Source organism: Schistocerca americana, chromosome 3 (genome assembly GCF_021461395.2).
Source record: "Schistocerca americana isolate TAMUIC-IGC-003095 chromosome 3, iqSchAmer2.1, whole genome shotgun sequence".
NCBI lineage: Eukaryota > Metazoa > Arthropoda > Insecta > Orthoptera > Acrididae > Schistocerca > Schistocerca americana.
The window spans coordinates 406883027-406902947 of record NC_060121.1 but is presented as its reverse complement, the minus strand read 5'-3'; the positions used below and the strand labels follow the sequence as shown (position 1 = coordinate 406902947).

Here is a 19921-nt window from a genome sequence, read left to right as displayed (position 1 = left end):
GGTAGGCGAATTTGAATGTGCCCATATCTTTGATTGTTCTTTTGTCTCTGGGTTCACGTACTTAATCCAGGTTTCGTCACCGGTCACGATTCTGTTTAACAATGGTTCTCCTTCGTCCTCATAACGTGACAGAAAGTCTAATGCAGAGGCCATTCTTTGAGTTTTGTGGTGGTCGGTAAGAATTTTGGGCACCCATCGTGCACAGAACTTACGGTAACCCAATCTTGCTGTCACTATCTCGTACAAGAGAGTCTTAGAAATCTGTGGTAAACCAGTAGACAACTCTGACATTGAGAAACGTCGATTTTCACGAACTTTTGCATCAACTGTCTGAACGAGTTCGTCAGTCACCAATGATGGTCTACCACTCCTCTCTTCATCATGAACGTTTTCTCGTCCACTTTTAAATAAACGTACCCATTCACGGACAACTCCTTCACTCATAACTCTTGGTCCGTACACGGCACAAAGCTCACGATGAATAGCTGCTGCAGAATATCCTTTGGCTGTAAAAAACCTTATGACAGCACGCACTTCACATTTGGCGGGGTTTTGCAGCACACATTTCAAACTGCCACTAAAACTAAACTAGTGCAGGTACGACGTTCACTCGACCACGGCTTGATGCCGACTGACCTGTTGAGTGCGTGAACGCACAGATGGCGTCGCTACTCCCCCCACAACCCGCACTGTGACCAATCGGAGGTTACTTTCTGAACCGCCCTCGTAGAATTCCCTCTTGATGGTGCACAGCATCACCAGGTTCTGCCAGCCAAAGGTTCAAGATGTGCTACATGTCCAATGCCTTGGATGGTTGTGAGGAGAACTTACTTTTGGAGGAGAGTGATGAAAAAACAGACAGTTATGAAACAAATACTGGACATGAAATTAACAGTGACCTCACTGAAGACGGTAATTTGAACACATGTCTTTCCATGCAATTTATCTTTTATTACAACATTAAACAATGTGATTAAGAGTGACACTATTCTGAACTTTATATACATCCCTCCCCAGCTCAAAATTAAATGTGCAGATTATATTTGTGCCATTGTTGTATGTATATGTTTCGATGAATATTTAGCATAAAGTTTTGGGTAAAAACTTGGACCTCATATCTTACCAGATGTGGCAGATGCCTTCATCTATTCAACAAAAGCTATGCTGTGTATAGGCCCTTGTTCACACAGATACAGAAATGTATCTCTGAATGCATCCACCTTGAGAGGACTGGAAACCAGTAAAATTGCTGATAAGAAACAGATCAAACAGTTCTTAAATACATTTACTTAGTTCAGATCTAATGACAGTCAAGCAAATACGAAAACAGTTGGTTCAGCAGGGCAATGCCATGTTGGATCCCAGTGGTCCCGTGCAACTAGTGCCAGAGAGAGGAAACACATTGTTTGCTTGTCATGCAGGATTGTATAGGCATGTCACTTTTCATATGCCAGGAAATGGGACTTCTTAGAAGCAAGAAAAGTATCTACACTGACAGTCTCATGATCTTTGGAGCACTGCAGACTGTCAGCACTACAACTGTCATTGGGGCTTCTCTTGGCATGACAACAGGTAAAAATGCTGCATCTTTCAACAAGATAACACAAGACTGCATACCTGTGCTGTTCTGACTTACCTCAGTACAGAGGGTGTTTGACTGTTGCTCTGGCCAGAATGTTCATGCAGTCTCTCAAGCATTCAAAACATCTGATCTATGCGTTCTTTCATACTCCACATACGAAGATAACATTTCGATTATTCACAGAAGGCCTAATAATGGCACGTAAGTTGTAAACAAAACAAAAATATAGTTGTTCATAAAAATTTGTGTACTGATTTGTAAAGCTAAGCCTTTAGTATCCCGAGTATTTTATATATCCTTAACGGAACATTGACCATTGTTGGGCACCGCACTAAAAAATAATTAGTAATTTTCTTTTAGCTCATTTTCAGGACATGCGACCTGTTAGGACACTAAACTTTCTTTGAGGTTCCACACGCTATGCGGCCCCTACGAATAATTTAATATATTTCATTTCAGATTTTCTCAAGTCTCCTGTATAAATTTTTATTTAGTATAATACTGGCTGTTGACTTGCAAGATGAACACTTATATGCTATTTAAAATATTTTTGTTATTAGAAGCAGCTGATTTCTTCGACTGTTAATAGATGGCGCAATTTGTTTCACATCCACGTTGTGGATATGAAATCTTAGTCTGATGCCACCTCCAGTGCCTGTCTCATCTTACAGTCATAAGTGGTGTACAGTGTGCTACATTATGTACCTATAATTTTTACTGGCAAGTCCCATTGTTGTGTTAGTTTGAATACCTGTAATTTTTATATGGTTTTGAAATATGATTTTAAGAAGTTATTTTATATGGCGAGAGCATTTTGCTTACAAATCTGTTCATCTATCACTACATCTGAGTGCAGTCACCTCATAAATATGTTCAGTATAATAACCATCTATTCTTGGTTTTCCTCTATGTTAATGGTTTTGTAATCTTCTTAGGTAATTGTTTTGGATTTTCTGATGAAGACACCCATAGTTAGTGTTGAAACCAGGTCAAGTTAAATATTGTTGTATGACACAAATTATAATTAAGGTGAGGCTGGCCAATGATTCCTTCAGTGCAGATACACACCCCGCTTGAACTCTTATGGGAATTGGTGACATGCTACTAATAATGAGGGTAATGAGTCTGCAGTTGCGATGACCACTGTATCCGGATGACTTAGTACTCGGAGCATCAGCCTAATGAGAAGGAAACCCAAGATCAAATCCTGGTCCGGCACAGATTTTCAACTTCTCCATTTAAGTAAATAAATTCCCACAAGCAACTAAATGTCATTAATTCCTTAATGTCATTAATTCCTTTGTGTCTTGATCAAAGTGGTGTCCCTTCTTTTGGACATGTCTGAAATGACAGACACCACATATATACTACATTCCTTTGCGTCATGATTCACAGTGGCTGCAAGATCAAAATTGTGTTCCTTCTTTTGGACATGCTGAAAGGACAGACACCACATATATACTACAATATGCTGTTATCCTTCTGGTCACATACGCTATTTGGCAAGGTGATTGAAGGGGGAGAAAAGAAACTGGTACTGGTAGGCAGAGCATTGACTATAATCTTGGTTTTTATGTGAATATTATAGCTATCCCCTCCACCTCCCATTTCTCTCTCTCTCTCTCTCTCTCCCTCCCCCCCCCCCCCCCCCCCCTTGCCATGCTGTATTTTTGACTAATTAATATTGTTTGTTTCTCAACAGTTCTGCCAGTGGAGTGTCACACGCACTTGCCTCACTTACCCTGCGGAACTGATTAAGTGTGATGTAATGTGTATTCTACACACAATGACTCATTTCTGGAATTACCATCAAAAATTCTGTAAGCGTGTGTGAACAACTGCAGATGTGTTATGTCAGTAATTTTATACTGCACTGAAGAAGTTCATGAAAAATTGTTATGCATACTGAAAATCTTCACATAATACTATATCTATGACGCAACCTAGGTGCCTTACCAAATAAAGGAAAAGACAGCTAATGGCTGATGTGGTATTTCAATGATTTGAACTTTGTATCTTCAAATAAGAAGGAAAAGAAACTGCTCAGATAGAAATTAATTGCATGGAAAGGAAATCAGACAAAGTCCTTAATTTTCACACTTAACTTGAAACTACAGAAAACACCTACAGTTGCTCATTGTGCCATTGTAATGCACAGTGAGAGGCCGTATTTTTAGGAGTGAAAAATAAAAAACTTACTTTTTTACTAAAACATTTTGTATATGTTATTTTTAACGCACAGTTTCACATCATTCCAGCAGTGTAATCTGTTTTTGTCAGCTATTTTTTACTGGATAAATTATTTGTTTCAAATCAAGTCTTTTGGAGAAAACATCAAAAATTTAAGATGTTATGCCTGGAAATATTTTTCATTCATAATGTCCCAGAATATACAGTATGAAGCAAAATATATACATTTATTTACTGACTTTATCTCATTGAAACCTTTAACAATGATGAATACACTGTAAACTATGAAACTGAAGATTATAACTACTGAACACATCTGATATTTTATAAAAGAAAAAAGTATTGAATGGAAAGCACAGAAAAGGTGGTGACTAACAGATAATAATCGCACAATTAAACAGTTTACTGTGAATTCATAAATTAAATTATCTAAAAATATATCATATTTCAGTCACAGAGAAGGTTTAGATTCAAATCCAGCAAATAGCCATCGTCTTTCCATATTTGCACCAATGCCAGATAATTCTTGACGAAAAACAGTTGGGAATCGGCTCATAAGTGTCTCAACTTCCCCTGGTCGGAGAGTGGGTTCCAGTTTTTGCAAGTAGGACCACACATAGTCAACTCCAGCTCCAAATGGATGCACATGCAGAAATGTTGATATAAGACCTGCAAACAGTATAAAATTTTCAGTGATATTGTGTACATCTTACAAATAAATTCTGAAGTTAGGGAAACTGTTGCCAAATATAAATCAAGACGAAAACTAGAATCTAATGCATGAAACTTTGGGATGAAGGGAAGTCCACATGTCAGTGAGATGTTCATGACAAAAGCGGACACATACACAGAATACATAGTATCATAGCTTGCAAAAACAATTCCTTCGCAAGAACTGAAATAGATTATGATTTGCTCTGAAAATAGTTTTGAGACTTTAAAGGTTTTGCTACGATATTGCAACTTTGGAAAAACACAAGTTACAGAAGCAGCCATACTATCTATCATAGTAATTAATTCCATTGTTCAGTAACATGAATCGACATATGATTTCGTCTGTCTCAAGGTACGCATGGCGCTGTGTCCTAGCCTGGCATGGTGGTGACACACTCTTAACTATTTCTGCAGTAATCATGAGTTAAATTTATTTCAAAGTAGGTTTCAAATTTTACCTTTATTTATTTATCAAGTTTTATGGGGAGCATGGAAACTAAATCCAATTGGTCATAGAACAAGTCACTACATAATTTAGAGTACTAATAGAAAATTCATAAACAAAAGAACTAACGAATTAATAAACATGAAACAAAATTGTGAAAGAAATACAAATAAATGGCACAAGAGAAACTGCCACCCATGAACCAAGGACCCTGCCACTGGTGGGGAGGCTTGCATGCCTCAGCAACACAGATAGCAGTACCACTGGTACAACCACAATGGAGGGGTATCTGTTGAGAAGCCAGACAGACTTTTCAGTAGCTGCAGGGGAAACAGTCTGGATGACAGACTATCTGCTCATGTAACATTAACCAAAACGGCCTTGCTGTGCTGGTACTGCACACGGCTGAAAGCGAGAGGAAACTGCAGCCATAGTTTTTCCCAAGGTCATGCAGCTCTACCGCTGGTTAAATGATGATGGCATCCACTTAGATAAAACATTCTGGAGTTAAAATAGTCCCCCATTTGGATCTCTGGGCAGGGACTACTCAGGAGGACGTCATCATCAGGAGAAACAAAACTGGCATTCTACGGATAGGAGTGCGGATTGTCAGATCCCTTAATCGAACAGGTGGGTTAGAAAATTTAAAAAGGGAAATGGCTAGGTTAAAGTTAGATATGGTGGGAATTAGTGAAGTTTGGTGGGAGGAGGAACAGGACTTCTGGCCAGGTGAATAACGGGTTATAAATACAAAATCAAAAGGGATAATGCAGGAGTAGGTTTAATAAGATCAAGATAGACATGAAGCCCACACCCACCACAGTAGTACAAGTTTACATGCCAAATAGCACCGCAGATGAGGAGGAGATTGCCGCAGATGAGGAGGAGATTGAGGACATGTATGATGAGATAAAAGAAATTCTTGAGGTAGTTAAGGGAGCTGAAAACTTAATAGTCATGGGGGACTGGAATTCAATAGGAGGAAAGGAGAGAGAAAGAAAAGTAGTAGGTGAATATGGACTGGGGGAAAAGAATGAAAGAGGAAGCCACCTGGTAGAATTTTGCACAAAGTGTAGTTTAATCATAGTTAACACTTGGTTTAAGAACCATGAGGAAAGGTTGCATACATGGAAAAGACCTGGAGACACCGGAAGGTTTCAGATTGATTATATAATGGTTAGACAGAGATTTAGGAGCCAGATTTTAAATAATAAGACATTTCCAGAGGCAGATGCGGATTCTGACCACAATTTACTGGTTGTGAACATCTAGATCTAGATCTACATCTACATGATTACTCTGCAATTCACATTTAAGTGCTTGGCAGAGGGTTCATCGAACCACAATCATACTATCTCACTACCATTCCACTCCCGAACAGCGCGCGGAAAAACGAACACCTAAACCTTTCTGTTCGAGCTCTGATTTCTCTTATTTTATTTTGATGATCATTCCTACCTATGTAGGTTGGGCTCAACAAAATATTTTCACATTCGGAAGAGAAAGTTGGTGACTGAAATTTTGTAAATAGATCTCGCCGCGACGAAAAACGTCTTTGCTTTAATGACTTCCATCCCAACTCGCGTATCATATCTGCCATACTCTCTCCCCTACTATGTGATAATACAAAATGAGCTGCCCTTTTTTGCACCCTTTCGATGTCCTCCGTCAATCCCACCACCTGGTAAGGATCCCACACCACGCAGCAATATTCTAACAGAGGCCGAACGAGTGTAGTGTAAGCTGTCTCTTTAGTGGACTTGTTGCATCTTCTAAGTGTCCTGCCAATGAAACGCAACCTTTGGCTCGCCTTCCCCACAATATTATCTATGTGGTCTTTCCAACTGAAGTTGTTCGTAATTTTAACACCAAGGTACTTAGTTGAATTGACAGCCTTGAGCATTTTACTATTCATCGAGTAATCGAATTCCAACGGATTTCTTTTGGAACTCATGTGGATCACCTCACACTTTTCGTTATTTAGTGTCAACTGCCACCTGCCACACCATACAGCAATCTTTTCTAAATCGCTTTGAAACTGATACTGGTCTTCGGATGACCTTACTAGACGGTAAATTACAGCATCATCTGCGAACAACCTAAGACAACTGCTCAGACTGTCACCCAATTCATTTATATAGATCAGGAACAGCAGATGTCCCAGAACGCTTCCCTGGGGAACACCTGATATCACTTCAGTTTCACTTGATGATTTGCCGTCTATTACTACGAACTGTGACCTTCCTGACAGGAAATCACAAATCCAGTCGCACAACTGAGACGATACCCCATAGGCCCGCAGCTTGATTAGAAGTCGCTTGTGAGGAACGGTGTCAAAAGCTTTCCGGAAACCTAGAAATACGGAATCAACTTGTGATCCCCTGTCAATAGCGACAATTACTTTGTGCAAATAAAGAGCTAGCTGCGTTGCACAAGAACAACGTTTTCTGAAACCATGCTGATTGCGTATCAATAGATCGTTCCCTTCGAGGTGATTCATAATGTTTGAATACAGTATATGCTCCAAAACCCTACTGCAAACCGACGTCAATGATATAGGTCTGTAGTTAGATGGATTACTCCTACTACCCTTCTTAAACACTGGTGCGACCTGCGCAATTTTCCAATCTGTCGGTACAGATGTATCGGTGAGCGAGCGGTTGTATGTGATTGCTAAGTAGGGAGCTATTGTATCAGCGTAATCTGAAAGGAACCTAATCGGTATACAATCTGGACCTGAAGACTTGCCCGTATCAAGCGATTTGAGTTGCCTCGCAACCCCTAAGGTATCTACTTCTAAGAAACTCATGCTAGCAGCTGTTCGTGTTTCAAATTCTGGAATATTCCATTCGTCTTCCCTGGTGAAGGAATTTCGGAAAACTGCGTTCAATAACTCCGCTTTAGTGGCTCAGTCGTCGGTAACAGTACCATCGGCACTGCACAGCGAAGGTATTGACTGCGTCTTGCCACTTGTGTACTTTACATACAACCAGAATTTCTTCAGATTTTCTACCAAATTTCAAGACAATGTTTTGTTGTGGAACCTATTAAAGGCATCTCGCATTGAAGTCCGTGCCAAATTTTGCGCGACTGTAAAGTTTAGCCAATCTTCGGGATTACGCGTTCTTCTGAACTTCGCATGCTTTTTCCGTTGCCTCTGCAACAGCGTTCAGACCTGTTTTGTGTACCATGGGGGATCAGTTCCATCTCTTACCAATATATGAGGTATGAATCTCTCAATTGCTGTTGCTACTATATCTTTGAATTTCAGCCACATCTCGTCTACATTTGCACCGTCAGTTCGGAAGGAATGGAGATTGTCTCTTAGGAAGGCTTCTACTGACACTTTATTAAAACTGAAGAAGGTGCAAAAAGGAAGGAATGTAAGGAGATAGGACCTGGATAAACTGAAAGAACCAGAAGTTGTAGTGGGTTTTAGAGGGAGCATTAGGGAATGATTGACAACAACAGGGGAAAGATATACAATAGAAGAAGAATGGGTAGCTCTGGGAGATAAAATGTGAAGGCAGCAGAGGGTCAAGTAGGTAAAAAGACGAGAGCTAGTAGAAATCCTTGTGTAACACAGAGAGATACTGAAGTTAGTCGATGAAAGGTCAAAATATAAAAATGCAATAAATGAAGCAGGTGAAAGGGAATACAAAAGGTCTAAAAAATGAGATCGACAGAAAGTGCAAAATGGCTAAGCAGGAATGGGCAGAGGACAAATTTAAGAGTGTAGAAGCATATATCACTACAGAAAAATTAAAGAGACCTTTGGCGAAAAGGGAACCACCTGTATGAATATGAAGAACTCAGATGGAAAACCAGTCCTAAGCAAAGAAGGGAAATCAGAACAATGGAAGGAGTATACAGAGGGTCTATACAAGAGAGATGTACTTGAGGGCAATATTATGGAAATGCAAGAGGATGTAGAGGAAGATGAGAAGGGAGATATGACACTCAATGAAGAATTTGACAAAGCACTGAAAGATTTAAGTCAATACAAGGCCCCAGGAGTAGACAACATTCCTTTAGAGCTACTGGTAGCTCTGGGGAGCAAGATGTACGAGACAGGTGAAATACTCTAAGACTTCAAAAGAATATAATAATCCCAATTCCAAAGAAAGTAGGTGCCAACAGGTGTGAAAATTACTGGAATATCAGTTTAATAAGTTGCGGCTGCAAAATACTTACACGAATCCTTTACAGAAGAATGGAAAAACTGGTAGAAGCCAGCCTCGGAGAAGATCAGTTTGGATTCCAGAGAAATGTAGGAACACGCGAGGCAATATTCACCATATGAATTCTCACAGAAGATAGGTTAAGGAAAGGCAAACCCACATTTATAGCATTTGTAGACTTAGAGAAAGCTTTTGACAAGTTTGACTAGAATACTGTCTTTCAAATTCTACAGGTGGGAGGGGTAAAATACAGGGAATGAAAGGCTATTTACAATTTGTACAGATACCATATGGCTGTTATAAAAGTTGATGAGCATGAAAGGGAAGCAGTGGTTGAGAAGGGAGGGAGACAGGGTTGTAGCCTATCCCCCAGTATGGAAGTGAAACATGGATAATACGCAGTTTAGACAAGAAGAGAATAGACGCTTCTGAAATGTGGTGCTACAGAAGAATGCTGAAGATTAGATGAGTAGATCATGTAACAAATGAGAAAGTACCGAATGGAATTGGGGAGAAGAGAAATTTGTGGTACAACCTGACTAAAAGAAGGGATCGATTAGTGGGACACTTTCTCAGGCATCAAGAGATCACCAATTTAGTACTGGAGGGAAGTGTGTGTGTGTGTGTGTGTGTGTGTGTGGGGGGGGGGGGGGGGGGGGAATTATAGAGGGAGATCAAGAGGTGAATACAGCAAGCAGATTCAGAGGGATGTAGGCTGCAGTAGTTACTTGGAGACAAAGAGGCTTGATGAAGAGGCTTGCACAGGACAGAGTATAATTGAGAGCTGCATCAAACCATTCTTTGGACTGAAGACCACAACAACAGCAACATACGGAGAAAATTTCTTAATTGTTGTGAGGAACTCGTGTCCAAAATAGGAGTGTGTAACTAGGGAACCTTTCAACCTAGATATCAAGACATGAGGTTTATCACTTTTTCTCACTCAGTTGTGCTGGAAGCACACTGAAAATGAGATGCTTGTTATCTGAATGCAGTTCATTTTTATCATCTAGTGTTCTCTAAATGAATGAGTCACTGACAATAACAAATCCCATGATAGAGTATATATCAAAGTATGAAGTATGAAGCACTAATCTACATTAAGTTCGTGAAATGACACCTGCAGACCTGTCTGATCACCATTTCCTGTGCTAAGAATAATAACAGTGTAAAAAAGTGTCAAAGGAAGTCAAGATTATTCTGAAAGTGTTCATGGTTCCTTACCCCAACTGCTTTTTAGCATTTGCACCTCAACATATATGCTCTGCAAACCACTCTGTAGCTTAGAGTAAAGTTTATTATAACAAAATTAACATTTCCTCTTGTTCCATTCACAGTGATGGAGCTCGGGAATAATGACTCCTCATACTGCTCATGTGCACCACTGCCATGTCATTCACAAATTTTGGTGTCATGATCCCCTTACATATAGGGAACTGAAAGGTATTCAAAGATTAATTCCTAAAAATTGTGGAAATTGCAGCGCTACGCGACTGGGACGCAACACACGCCTGCACCAGGTCGCGCTGCATTATGGTTGCGGCACAGTTTCTCACCGCGGGAGGAGTGAGGCGGGGAACGGGATGTAGTCCTGCCATATGCTCACTTCAGCATGGCGCATATGGGCAGTGGAAGTATTGCCCAGCCGAAAAATCAGCCTTACAGTATACTGAGTTTTATTGTCACCGGGTAGTGTTTCATTTTTCGACATTTAAGCACTCCATATCTTTTCATTAGTTCATAATAGTTTTCAGTTACACATATCTGTATACTTTTTTGTTTTGTTTATTCTTTTGTCTAGAAAAATGCACTGTTCACAAACTGGTGAGCCATTAGCCATGGGAAGTGGCTACAAAATGTTTTCAGATCGTGACAAGGGACAGATGATTCATAGTGGGGGTAGTGAATAAGGAAGTAAGGAATATTATAAAATCATATTATCTAGAAGCAAGGCAGGAAAGTAAAACAAGGTTATCTACTTGCTGCCTATTATGTTGACGTATCTCTACAATCTGTTACAAAAAGTCGAAAAGGCGTAATTTCAAAAGGCGTAATTTCCACAGGTATGACCCCTTTGTGCTCGTGGTAAAAAGCATCTGAAATATGAAGTACATAGATTTCACTAGCATTATACTTCGTACATGTGGACATGAAATTTCCACAATAAGTTAGAAACAATCGAGAAGCCCTCACAAATAACGATGTTTTAATCAGCTTGTAGTGATGAGAAAAAGCATTTCAGAGGTTGCATACACGCTATCAGCATTACTAAACTAATTACATAACAGGCTACACAAATGAAGCAGTGGTCAGTATTATTCCAAAAGTGTGAGTATCCGGAAAAAGTGTGGTGGTTTGATATATTTATTTTGTTGAAATGTATTGCTGACAAAGGCAGATCTACTTTCACGACAATGTTTTTCTAATGATGTGAACTCTTATTCTCACAAAGCACACTTGGCTAGCTTCCGCATTCTTGTCACGTGCATTATTCTCAGCTGGCATTGTGCCACAAATAAATTGTTTACTTTTATCAATAATAACTATTTTAATATCGCAAATCATGCATTGTCAGTTTGGCAAGGCAGGCGAGTAACCAGCATCAGGCACTAGTGTGTCATTCCACTTGAAGGGTATGCTCGTCATTACTTTGATACTGCTCAGATGAAGAATAGGAAAAATCCTTTGGTAAGTTTCTATTCCAGTTGCTCATTGTTAAAAATATGACGGGTTTGAGATTCAACCAAAATTCCAACAGAATTGGTGATATATTTTTGTGAGAATTGTTAACCTTTTCTTATTCGAAGAAGCATCACCATTTATGAGTGATGACCACATTTCGCTTGTTGACAGATTTGAGAGTACTTCTTTTGCCAAAACACAATATAATTTGCACAAACTCATTTTTGCAGCAGGTATTGTGACAGAATTCTGAAACAGAGTGTCTCATTAAACAGTAATTGGTGACCAGAGAGCTCAATAACTTACGAAAAACCTCGTTGTGTTGGTTTGTGGTAACGTTAAGAGAAGAAATTTCATGTCTTACTCGCTGTTGATAACTCTTAAAGAATTACAGTCACTGGAATGAAAAAAATAAAACAGAAAGTACAACTTCTGGTATATCATCATAGATAAAAGTTCAATCTGTTGACGACATGGCAAAGTACTCTCCTCCTTGTGTGCCATCATTCGTCAAAATTTCGTTTCGATGTCTCGAGTGGTTTAGGAGATACAAGGAATGTAAGAATATTTCATTCCCGTGGGGGTAAGATCAGGAGTGAATGCGCTACATAGTATTCATTTTCTCGAGATCGGAATAGATAGAGACTTCTTCCCAAGTCTAAATAAAAATTCAATATGTTGGCTAAATTTCATACACAGCAACATATAGTGTAATACACACCAAATGCATCATCATAGTGACCACTGTTTTTCATTGCAAACTTTTTGAGTTTTGTGTAGTGTCTTACTAAAATGTGTATATCACAATAAGCATGACCATTAGCGAGATGATGGGTACTTCGCCCCGAAGCTTACATATAACACGACAAATAAGGCAAAAATCAAATATTTTCAGTGAATACTTTCTGTAAAATTGTTTGAGAAAGGTAACATGGTGTGCGCACTTTGGTTCTGTCAGCACAGAGCATCGCCAAGCGGCACATGCGAAGTATGTATATGCATAGCAATACGAGTTGGACCAGTGCTACATGTGCGGAACATGGCATCGTGCTGTAGAGTCGCATCACCTCACACGTGCTATACGCGTCTCAACTTGTGCTTAGCCTTACAGCAACGCCAAACGTTTGAGGAGCTTTCCGGAATTTGTGACGCAAAATTTTGTACCCTGTTTCTCCTGCAACACACTGCCTGCTGCGAGTCTGCCGGCAGACATAGCAGAGGATCACACTTGCATGCCAGCCCTCATGGCCATACACTACACTATGTTTAGTGCAATGTATAGTGAAGTACTGTGTTAATTTGTATTACTTGATTGAATTTACGCCAGTATACAGGAAATCTGGTACAATATTATGTTCTATGTTTTGAACTTTGCTTTCTGCAACTTTACACACTGTCAGAAGGTATACTGCACTAAATACAATGGAGTCTGTGGCCGACGACGTGCACACAGCATTAGGTATGGGTCTCTGCCATGTCCGCTGGTGACCTTGCAGTAGTCATTGTGTTAATAATGTTTTAGAAGCTACTACATTTTGATGAAGTATACAGGTTTGTTGTTGAATCTAGTTGGCTATGTTTGTACCACACAGATATTTTGTCACCATTTGGCAGCAAAATAATACAATAATGCTTACTCATAGACAACCTTACACTTTCAATATGACAAATATTACGATTAAAACTATCTGCTACATCTTTAATATACTACACAAACATTATTATATTAGTGGTATTAAATCTGTAGGTCTCTCATAATGCAGAACACATTGTTTGATATCTCCCAGCTAGTGAATGTGGCTGTAGGTAAAGCATTTTGTAATACCAACATTCAAAGGAGTTGGAATCCTATTGACAGAGGTGAATACCAGACCAAAGGTGAAGCAATCACAGCAGACTGATTTGCTATGTTTTATGCATAGATGAAGATTCAAAGTAATTACCAAAGGAATTGATACAAATTATGGCTCTCAGTCTGAGGGAAGAGGTTGTTATGTGGGGGAAAGAAACTAGAAGAGGGGAAAAAACAGTAACAATGTTAAATATGGGTGTAATAAATGAGTATTTTTCATCAAGATAAAGTAACAAAGCCCGTGCAAAAGCTGTGTGCAGACATGAACCAATCTGGAAAAGAGCGAAAGTGTACAATAATTAACAATATACTTTCCCAGGTCTCATCTGAAATCTCTTCTATTGTGGGACACCTCTGCAACCAAAACATTTAACTTCATCCTGCCAGACAAAACATTCTTCATTCAGTTACAAAACTGGTTTCTTTTCCCATTATATCTACTGTTGTGGATGCTGAAGTAACTCAAAAATTTATCAAAAGTCTACAAATACAAAATCCATAACGTTACCTGAATACTTGGCTGTTAGTACTCAGTGAATGACATTTTTTTCTCATTTGTGGCTGAAGCCTTTCGTTGGCCAAATGAATGTTTGAATTATATAAATTCATGGCAGTTGGCCTGATTGGTCACAACAGGTGAAAACTCATCAGCACATTCAACAACTTCATGGCCATGGACAGGCGACCACTTAAAAGATCTTCACGTGCATCACGAATTAGTCACTAACACTGATCATGACACATGGCATACAAGATCTGTAAAGCACAGTTAAAATTTGGAGATTCTCCTTGTATGTTTATATGACTTTCCTACCTACCCAATGTTATGAAAAGGAAAGTTGCTACTCACCATGTAGCGGAGAAGCTGAGTCACAGATAGGCACAATAAAACGACTGTCACAAATAAAGCTTTCGGCCAATAAGGACTTCATCAATAACAGACAACACACACACACACACACACACACACACACACACACACACACAGGAATGCAGTCTCAGAGACAACTGAAACCACATTGCGAGCAGCAGCACCAGATGGGAGTGGGTGGGGGTAAGGAGGGGGCTGGGGTGGGGAGGGATAGGGATAATATAGTAGGGGTGGAGAACAGTGAAGTGCTGCAGATTAGATGGAGGGCAAGAGAGAGGGGAGTAGCGGGAAAGGAGAGAAGTAAAAAGACTCGAGATTGATTGTGGAATGACAGTTGTGTAGTGATAGAATGGGAACAGGGAAGGGGCCGGATGGGTGAGGGCAGTGACTAACAAAGGTTGAGGCCAGGAGGGTTATGGAAATGTAGAATGTATTGCAGGGAAAGTTCCCACCTGTGCAATTCAGAAAAGTTGGTGTTGATAGCAAGGATTCATATGGCACAGGCTGTTAAGCAGTCATTGAAATGAAGGATGTCATGTTTGGCAATGTGCTCAGCAACAGTGTGGTCCAACTGTTTCTTGGCCACAGACTGTCAGTGGCCATTCATGTGGAAAGACAGTTTGTTGGTTGCAATGCCCAGATAGAATGCAGCACAGTAGTTGCAGCTTAGCTTGTAAATCACATGACTGGCTTCACAGGTAGTCCTGTGATTGGACTGGAGTAGATGGTGCTGGGAGAATGTATGGGACAGGTCTTGCATCTAGGTCTACTACAAAGTGTGAGCCATGAGGTAAGGGGTTGGCTAAGGATGGATGAGTATATTGTGTAGGTTCGGTGGACAGCGGAATACCACTGTGGGAGGGGTGGTAAGTACAGTGGGCGGGCTTGGGCATTCCTAATTTCATGGCATGACAAGAGGTAGTCGAAACCCTGGCACAGAAAGTAATTCAGTTGCTCCAGTCCTGGGTAGTTCTGAGCTACAAGGGGAATGCTCCTCTGTGGACAGATGGTGAGACTTTCAGAGGTGGTGGGAGACTGGAAAGAAGGCACAGGAGATTTGTTTTTGTACAAGGCTGGGAGGATAATTATGGTCTGGGAAGGCTTCACCCTCAGCATATTTCAAGAGGGACCACTCGTCACTGCAGGTGCGACGACCACAGGTGGATAGGCTGTCTGGAAGGGACATCTTGGTATGGAACGGGTGGCAGCTGTCGAAGTGGAGGTACTGTTGGAGGTTAGTGAGTTTGATATGGATGGAGGTACTGATGCAGCCATCTTTGAGGTGAAGGTCAACATCTAGGAAAGTGGCTTGTTGGGTTTAGTAGGACCAGGTGAAGCAAATGGGGGAGACGTTGTGGAGGTTCTGAAGGAATGTGGATAGGGTGTCCTCACCCTTGATCCAGATCGCAAAGATGTCATCAATGAATTTGAACCAGGTGAAGGGTTTGGGGTTACGGGTTTTTAGGGAGGTTTCCTCTAGATGGCTTATGAATAGGTTGGCATAGGGTGGTGCCATGCGGGTGCCCATAGCCGTAATCCGGATTTGTTTTAAGGGAATGCTTTCAAAGGAGAAGCAATTGTGGGTGTGGATATAGTTGGTTATGGCGACTAGGCAGGAGGTTGTTGGTTTGGAATCCATCGAGTGTTGGGAAAGGTAGTGTTCAATTGCGTAAAGCCAGGTGCTTCAATAGTGATGAGTACATCACGTGGAGAGTTGGTGGAGAAAATTGTTGGTATCTTTTGTATAAGAGGGTAGTTTCTGGTAATAGGTTGAAAGTGTTGGTCTACAGGAGGATAGGTTCTGGATAATAGGTTGAAAGTGTTGGTCTACAAGAGCAGAGATTCTCTCAGTGGGTGCACAGTAACTGGCCAAAATGTGGCGTCCTGGATGATTAGGTTTATGGACTTTAGGAAACATGCAGAGGGAAGGAGTGTGGGGAGTGGTAAGGGTGAGTAGAGAGATGGATTCTGGGAAGAGTTTCTGGGATGAGCCTAAGGATTTAAGTAGTGGCTGGAGATCCTGCTATCTGTCCGCATGAATGGCCACCAACAAACTGTGGCCAAGAGACAAGTGGACCACCCTGTTTCTGAGCATGCTGCGAACATGACACCCTTCATTTCAATGACTGCTTCACAGCCTGTGCCATATGGATCCTCCCCACCAACACCAGCTTTTCTGAATTGCACAGGTGGGAACTTCCCCTACAATACATCCTGTGTTCCCATAAATAACCCTTCTGGCCTCAACCTTCGTTAGTCACTGTCCTCACACATCCAGTCCCTTCGTCTGTCTAATCTGCAGCACTTCATTGTCCACCACCCCTACCGTACTATCCCTCCCCTTCCCTCCCCACCCCAGCCTCCTCCTCACCCCCACCTAGTCGCCACTCCCATCAAGTACTGGTGCTGCTGCTCCCAGTGTGGTTTCAGTAACCTGAGACTGCAGTTGTTTGTTTGTGTGTGTGTGTGTGTGTGTGTGTGTGTGTGTGTGTGTGTGTGTGTGTGTGTTAGTTACTGACGAAGGCCTTACTGGCCAAAAGCTTTATTTGTGGCAGTCTTTTTACTGTACCTATCTGTGACTCAGCATCTCCACTATATGGCAGTAGCAACTTTCCTCTTCATAATATTGTTACATTCCATTCTGGATTCTCCATTGTTTGATTTTTGCTACCTATCTTGCAGTTACAACATAAATGCCAAAAGATGCTAATGAGATATCCTGAATCTGAAATTAAATCTGAATGTCACAGGAAAGGAAAAGCAGCCGAGTTGAACAATACACAAAAATACATGAAAAATATTAACAAACCAGTCTACAGACTACGGAAATGGAATAGGACAAAATGAACCATAGCTAATGAATAAGAGCACATGACTAAATGAGGGGAAAATGAATAAGCACTTTAACTCACTAAACATGAGACAGTAAAAAGCCTGGTGACTTTAGGGAATATGAGATCTGCTTGTTTAAAATCTTGGAAGTAAGGGAAAGAAAATTCTGAGATACAACCAATAGAAACTCTTGAGGTGAATCAGTTTCACTTCCTCCTCCTTTTCCATACATTTTATCCCATTTAGTACAAGGTCCATTTTTTCGCAATATGGCATATTTTATTTCAATTATTTAAATTTGTAGCTGGATGCTCTTCTTGATGCCACAGTCTAGGTAACCTAAAGGAGGGAAGTTGTGTGCACCATCTGACTTCGTGTGATTGTGTTCTATCTGTTTGTTTATTATCAAACAATGGACTATCCAGGATCTATTAAGCAAAATTTGGAGATGAGCCTAGCATTTGCCTAAATGAGCATAGAAAACCACTTACAAAGCTGGTGGCCCAGCCTATAGTCATTAATATGATTTGAGAATTCAATTCATGTCTGGCTCATCTCCCCACCTTGCTAGTTAATGTGCTTCACTATATAGGTAGTTCAGGTGAAACAGTCTAACAATTCTATTAAAGTATCACTTGTCTTTGGACTTGGGCCGTACCTCAAAACTTCCCCCAGATCAATGGATCCTATTTCTGTAACTGCCATGTTATTTTATTATGCAGCAGGTCCTGCACATGGACACCTATGCACTCATTTCACATCTGTCAAGAAATATGTATCTTTTCTCTTGCTTACCTCATTTCCCCACCTTGCTAGCTAGTGCATTTTCACTGTATAAGCAGGTCATCTGTCAAGAAAAATACGTCTTGTCTCTTGTTTACCCAATTCCCTCCCCCCCCCCAATATCAATGGCATTCTATTTCTGTAATTGCAATGTTATTGTATTATGCAATTGGTCCCATACACATGGACCCCATGCACTTAAAGTTTACATCTGTCACAGAAATATATCTTCTCTTTTTCTAAAATTTACTTTACATTGTCATTCCCAGACTGCAAAAACCTACATATTTGAATACAATCGCTCCTTTCAGTAAGGTAACCAAGTTGCACTACCAGCTGTCCTTGATTCCGAATGCAAGTTTTACAACTGCACTACTTTCTTACACTCATCCACAAATAATTTGCTGTCCCAAAAATACACACACATTTTCAGAACAAACATTTCTCGCACTGATGGACAAATAACATTTTTCCATTAAATACATACAGTCTTAGAACAATAGTTTTTTTGCAATTCACTTTTAAAGGTAAGATACAATCTTTCCCATTGCTAGGACAGTCTACTCAGTACTCCATCTGCTGCCATCATAGATTAACATTCTGAATCAATTCTAGCTCTAAGACACAGACTGGTGCAATCATTTTGAATATCAAACCCTCCAGCTTCCAAAATACAATTTATTCTAAATGCTTACTTCACCTAAGCAGTAAAGCTTTTCTAGCAATAACAACATGTGCATATACAACACTTTCTCATTTCTATTCTCATCAACTGATAGGTATTCAAGCTTTCAATCCTGATAAAAATCATGAAAATAGTGACTTTCTGGACTTTGAGGTATGAAGAAAGGGAAAGCAATGAAAGATGATGCTTCTACAGCAGGAGAGAAAAAGTTCCAAAGGGAGAACGTACAAGACAGTTTACATAACGTTTGCACATGCAAAAGAACATAATCCTCCAAAACTGGAACAATGGTGTAATTATTCTTCTTCAGTAGATTGGAGACGTAAAAGTATAAACTACAGAACCATCAAGCCTTCTTTCTGTAATGTACAAGATTTTCACTGAAATTATCACTGACTGCATAGGAATAACATTAAATTTTTATTAGGTAAAGGAACAGGCTAGATACGTTTTGGAATTAAAAATAAATAAAGTATTGGGAATTTTTTTTATTACACTCCTGGAAATTGAAATAAGAACACCGTGAATTCATTGTCCCAGGAAGGGGAAACTTTATTGACACATTCCTGGGGTCAGATACATCACATGATCACACTGACAGAACCACAGGCACATAGACACAGGCAACAGAGCATGCACAATGTCGGCACTAGTACAGTGTATATCCACCTTTCGCAGCAATGCAGGCTGCTATTCTCCCATGGAGACGATCGTAGAGATGCTGGATGTAGTCCTGTGGAACGGCTTGCCATGCCATTTCCACCTGGCGCCTCAGTTGGACCAGCGTTCGTGCTGGACGTGCAGACCGCGTGAGACGACGCTTCATCCAGTCCCAAACATGCTCAATGGGGGACAGATCCGGAGATCTTGCTGGCCAGGGTAGTTGACTTACACCTTCTAGAGCACGTTGAGTGGCACGGGATACATGCGGACGTGCATTGTCCTGTTGGAACAGCAAGTCCCCTTGCCGGTCTAAGAATGGTAGAACGATGGGTTCGATGACGGTTTGGATGTACCGTGCACTATTCAGTGTCCCCTCGACGATCACCAGTGGTGTACGGCCAGTGTAGGAGATCGCTCCCCACACCATGATGCCGGGTGTTG

At 40.5% G+C, this 19921-nt stretch overlaps 2 protein-coding genes across 3 annotated transcripts in view; one reads left to right on the top strand and one right to left on the bottom strand.

Annotated features, from left to right (window-relative positions):
- Positions 1-3794, top strand: part of LOC124605222 (cyclic GMP-AMP synthase-like) — a 207608-nt gene extending 203814 nt beyond the window's left edge. The window contains exon 10 of the mRNA XM_047136771.1: positions 3285-3794. Coding sequence (XP_046992727.1) covers positions 3285-3336 — 52 coding nt within the window. The 3' untranslated portion in view covers positions 3337-3794. The remainder of the gene's footprint in view (positions 1-3284) is intronic.
- A 186-nt stretch (positions 3795-3980) lies between these two features.
- LOC124605221 (ecto-NOX disulfide-thiol exchanger 2) overlaps positions 3981-19921 on the bottom strand; it is a 219903-nt gene continuing 203962 nt past the window's right edge. For both annotated transcript variants that reach the window (XM_047136769.1, XM_047136770.1), the window contains exon 12: positions 3981-4441. In XM_047136769.1, the coding sequence (XP_046992725.1) occupies positions 4224-4441 (218 nt within the window). In that variant the 3' untranslated portion in view covers positions 3981-4223. The remainder of the gene's footprint in view (positions 4442-19921) is intronic.